The 5,725-nt window shown below is 31.4% G+C and overlaps 1 protein-coding gene across 1 annotated transcript; it reads left to right on the plus strand.

Annotated features, from left to right (window-relative positions):
- The first annotated feature begins 572 nt into the window (after nt 1–572).
- On the plus strand, nt 573–5,280 carry LOC148271698 (DNA-directed RNA polymerases I, II, and III subunit RPABC4-like). The gene is made up of 3 exons (XM_088241039.1): nt 573–839; nt 990–1,082; nt 5,143–5,280. The coding sequence occupies exons 1-3, from the start codon at nt 776–778 to the stop codon at nt 5,163–5,165; spliced, it is 180 nt and encodes a 59-aa protein (XP_088097165.1). The 5' UTR covers nt 573–775; the 3' UTR covers nt 5,166–5,280.
- Nucleotides 5,281–5,725: the final 445 nt, after the last annotated feature.

Below are 5,725 nucleotides of genomic sequence, written 5' to 3' on the forward strand. Positions count from 1 at the left end.
AAACCCGGCATTATTATTTGATCTATTTGGGGAAAAATTAGTGTTCGTTTAAACATATGTACGGTATTAAAGGGTTAAGATTTAAAATAAATAAAATCACACACTAAGTAGAAGACTGGTGTAACTCAAAATTTCTGATTTTACAGGAGAGCAGAAATTCAGTTTCACTGTACATCAAGTTATACTTCTAAGAAAAAGTGGTAGATTTTTTCAGTATTTTATATATAATGTATTTGTATCAGGATTAAATGAAAGTGTAATGTTTTTTTATCAAATATAAAATATATAGAAATATATAATGAAAAAGTGAAGTAATTGGTATAACTAACGGGATAGAATTACGACTGTTTTAGTCAAATATGCAGAACGAAATCAACGTTTTGACTGTGTCCATAACTCAAAATCGATTAATTTTGAGTTACAACAGTTTTCTATTCAATGTGTGAAAAATGTAACGAACTTTACCATTCGCTTATGCACAACACTAACCAATAACAATGTAACCATAGAGTAGATTTATATGTCTATGGCATGTTATGGTTATCTTGTTATTGTTTTTATCTGTGTTCTCTATCGCCTGTCATAAGTCAAACGCGTTAAACCACATCGTAAAACGCCGTGAAACCGCGGTATAACCTGTAACCATCTAAAACCCAAATCGTTTAGCCCGTTTTTGGCTCAGGAATAGTGGAGAATACAACATAATTGTATCTATTAATTTATATTTCCAGTGACCCCTTTGAAACTTGTTCTCAATCGGTATAAATTTAAGATTATGTCAGATCCAAGCAGTAAGGAACAAGTGGCGATGAAGACTCCAATGGTATACGTTTGTGGAGGTATTTTTAGAAATTATGAATAAATCATGCCATATGACTAAATTCTGAAATATTTCGAAATTCTGGACACAAATGACAGTCTTACAAGTATATTTTTGGATTCTAGTTCTCCATATTTTTTTTGTCTTATAATGCGTGCTTTTATTTCAGAATGTCATCGTGAAAACGAAATCAAACCAAGAGATCCTATTCGATGCAGAGAATGCGGTTACAGAATTATGTACAAAAAAAGAACTAAACGACGTATCCTTTTCAAAAGTTTATCCAAAATATTTGTTGTCTCATCCCTACAGTCCATAAGTATATTCATACAAAACAAAAATGTTTCAATACATAACCTATCAATTTTTCAAAAATGTGTAGCCTGTTAAATTGCCTTGCAACAAAAAAATTGAGTTATTTACAACTCATTAAAAATGGCCCCCAAAACAAAAATATTTTCCTTAATTATAAGAAAACAAAAATTAGTTTTTTGCTAAGAAAATACGCTCTCATTAAAGAAACCACTGTTAAAATACACTCTTAAACCCTTCACTCTTCTCACCAATAGTAAAAAATATTTCAAACCCCCCATCTACCACATTAACCCTCCCTCCCCGGTAATGTGTAGCTAGTACACATGGCGTCTAATAACTATAATATCTTTATAAATATTAGGTTTAGATTTTCAGTATTCCTCCATTACACATTTACATATCGACTGAAATAATTTGTTATTAAATAATAAGTACTTATTAGGCACAAAAAAGGCATTTTATCGGAAATCAGGGATAAATTACAATTATCATCAAAAGTATACTCACAGTATACCAGTAACACCTGGCGTTACACGCCCACTACATGTCCAGTACTAGCTACTTAGTAGCCTCGGGAAGTTGGCGCGGGTGTTTGTTTCGCCCGAGTCGTTAGCGATACCCAATGGTTTTTTCATGTTTTCAGCAGTTAGATTTGAAATATTATCTTTGAATTAAATTATGGTTAATTAAAGCTATTCTCTATAAATATTCCATTTTTCCCTTTTTAAATCTCTTAATTTTTTCATGTGTAGTGACTACACAGCACCGTAACGCGCGGGTGTTTTTAGGACAGTAAGGGAAAGGTACTCATATTCTATCATGTTTTTTTTTTCTATTAGTTAAAAATGACCCCAACATTGAAATATTTAGGTAAATCATAAGAATGTAAGTTTTTTTTTTTCAAAAATTATTTTTTGCATTTAAGTATTCATAATTTATTTGTAACAGAACATCATCAGAAATTATTAAAATTGTAGATGTGACAGTGTACATGGGCATACACAGAACATAATTGTTGTAGACTACTTTATGGACTATCCATCTAATGCATTTCTTTTCCTCTGCCTATAGTGCATTTCACTATACCAACTGCACCAAATTTTTATTATTTTATTGTTAATTATTTACACGAAGACAAGCTGATCTGTCTTTATCTTTCAGATAAGTGTCAAAAGGAACTATGTAATAACACTTATAACATAACATAAATAAATGATAAAATCATTGTAAATTTTAAGCATATAATTACACCTGCTCAGCATAGCTTTATGTCAGGAAAATTTTTGAATTGGTTGAACAGTTATTTATGTAATTGTAAACTTTTTGTAAAATTGAATGGTTGTTCTTTATATGAATTTACTGTAACTTCGGGTTTACCACAAGGATCTCACTTAGGGCCACTTCTTTTTGTACTGTACATAAATGATTTATCGTCTTTTTTCAGTTATGTTCTTTATGTTGATGACTTGAAACTTTTTAGAATTATTAAAGACTTAAACAATATTAACATACTGTAAAAAAATATAGACAAGCTAACTAAATGGTGCGAACTCAATGCATCTGCAGTTTGGACTCCCACTTATTACTGCAACCCTTATGATCTTGAACGAGTACAAAGAAAGTTTTTAAGATACATTCAATTTAAATTAGGTTGAAAAAGAATTAACTAAAAATTAAAATAATGATAATTTCTTCACTTTTGTTTTAACTCTTTACTCTTGTGTGTATAATTATTTTTTAAATTTATTATTGTTTGGTATTAATATTTATAAAAACCATGAAGTAAACTTTATAACTTTCCTTTTAAAGCACTTTTTTTTCTCTTTTTTTTTCTTCTCTTCCTCTTTTTTAAAACTGCTATTTTCTTTAATTTATTTTTCTTTTACATAGGTAAATATTTATACTTGTTACAGATGTAACACTTTTTTATATATATAAATACTGTTTACCATTGAATACTTTTCTCGATTCTTTTATTCTTTTTTAAATGATGCTATTTTTTGTTGTATTTTTTTTCACTGGTTGTAATTATGTAAAAGGTTCATGGAACCGTAAATAAATAAATAAAAAATGTAAATTTGAAGCTAAACTCACCATAAATATTATCATGCTAGGAGCATAGTAGTCAAACATACGGTCAAACTTGGTTATTACGAGGAAGACGGGACCGACTGAATTTACTTGTTATAAGCATTACTCATTATACCAGAGAAAGGTTTTTTAAATCCAATCGCCATTGCATATTGTCACTATTAAAAAATTATAATAAATGCTTACAAACATACCAGTTTCTAAATTTCAAATTTAGAAAAATAAACATTCATATTTTGTCATAATGTTGACAATGTAATAAGGAAATCAAAAACTTTTTACACACTTTAACATATTTCGGGCCTTGTTCTATTTAACAAATAATTGCCACTTGTTTGCAACTTGAAACTCTTCTGCTTGTTAGTAGTCATGTTTTAAATTCAAAGGTTAGGTTTTAACTTATCTGACATCACCTACTCATAATGTTCATTATGCATTGACTATGGAACATATATTTTTTTTAAACTGTAAAAAACCCCCGAAACAAGGGTGTCATTCATAAACTACCAAAGAAGTCGAAATTGTAATGAGGTGCCGAACCTTCGCTTACTAAGTTCAGAAAGCTTGGATTTTTTACACGCATTTTCAACTGTATGTGTGATACTTTGTCAATGTTGTCAGCAAAAACACCAATTAGGTATTTAGACACTTACATAATATCGTAAATGTAAACTGATCCCAACGCCCAGCGGCATTGTCGGTAATAGTCCCCCATTTTTATTTTTTACTTATGTTCTTATTTCGAAAATGATGTTTTTAAACAATTTAAGAGTTTTTGCTTAACTGTTGGCCATATTTTTTTTCGGTATGTCCGAGAAGAAGCATGTTGTAAAAATGAATAAATGTATCGAGAAAACCACCAACTAAAATGTCAACTAATGTTTCCTCACCATATCCGAGATCTCACCATTTTCGTGATCGTTATAACCAAGTTTGACTGTAGCTAATTGCAACAGGGAATTGCTAAAATGTATAAAGGTCTGTAAGATTTCCTATCTGGGTCACATCCTGCACGGAGACAAGTATGAAATCCTCCAACTTATGCTAATTGGCAAGATTGAGGGACAATATTGGCCTGGCAGAAGGCAAACGTCTTGGCTACTCGACATAATGAGAGACGACTGTGAGTGGAGGGGTTGTTCCGGGCAGCGCAAGACAGAGAGACCTGTAATGCAGAATTTGCCATTATTAAGCTAGGGTTTCCTAAGACAGCGGTGCCCGTATCTTAACGGTCGTTGTGAACGGTGATGCGATGGACAGCCGTCGTAACGGTGACAAAAGAGTGGTTTCCTAAAAAAACGGTGTTATCAACACCGTTTTCCTAGAAAACCACTCTCTAGTCACCATTACGACGGCTGTCCACCGCAACACCGTTCACTACGGCCGTTAAGATACGGGCACCGCTGTCCTAGGAAACCTAAGCTTTAGGGCCATTCGCTTGCTGAATATGACTTCTGCGGATAATATGGACCTATTTTTCTGTACATATCGACATTAACTTCTACCTTATATTTACAGTCTGCATTACGTACGGGTTAAGCAACCTTTTAAAGAAATAAATAGGGGACACCTGACAGGGCGCAAGAAAAATATGGAGAAGTCAAGCATTTTATCTACTAATCGTATGTAATGCGTCTCCCACACCTCGAGTGTGTCGTATTTGAAATAAATTGCATCAATATTTTTATATTTGTAAAAACATTTTTGCAATAAAATGTGGAGTGTCTATCTTAAATTGATTGAGAAATGTATTTTGATATAATTAATATGTTATCTACATACAACATTGAGTGCAGGTTGCCTGAGTCAATTATACTCGTATCTAATGTAAATTATTGACCATGCCTTTTATTTTAAATGTTTTTTTTTTTATATGAATCTATAAAATATTTTTATCCTTAACTTTTTGTTCACAGTTGTGGTTTTTGACGCCAGATGAATCAAGAAATATGTTCCTGATAAAGAAAAATGCTCTTAATCAAATTAGTCTTTTATTTTGTAATCTTATAAAATATGAATACATTTAACCAATAAATAAGTAAAACTTGCGACTTTTCATGTCTTTTAAAACAAAACATTTATTATTTCAAGTTATCTACATGATATGGAAGACTTGCACACTTTTGGATTGTAAAATTGTTACCATTCAACTTATCATTGGAAAACTGATATGCCAATATTCACTGCATCAGCATTACTTCTCGAGGAATATGCTTATAAAAAATACATTAAAATGTGTTTACTATCAATGTTACGACTCAAATTAGAAGAACATAGATTATGCTATCTGAATATGTTAGCGTGATATTTGATGAATGCAACAATACCCCAGTCACCAATACTGACATGGAAGCATTATCAGGGAAGCATATAGTCTGCCTCACATTACACTCGGCATTCAGTACCAGAATTTGGCAACTCCTTGGGCTTACAATTACCACTATTTACAATATTACTTATAGATAAATATCAATGTATGGTGTGCACACAATATGTATA

Source organism: Micrasema longulum, unplaced genomic scaffold, assembly GCF_059751315.1.
Source record: "Micrasema longulum isolate JH-2025_06_02 unplaced genomic scaffold, ASM5975131v1 h1tg002721l, whole genome shotgun sequence".
NCBI classification, from domain to species: Eukaryota; Metazoa; Arthropoda; class Insecta; order Trichoptera; family Brachycentridae; genus Micrasema; species Micrasema longulum.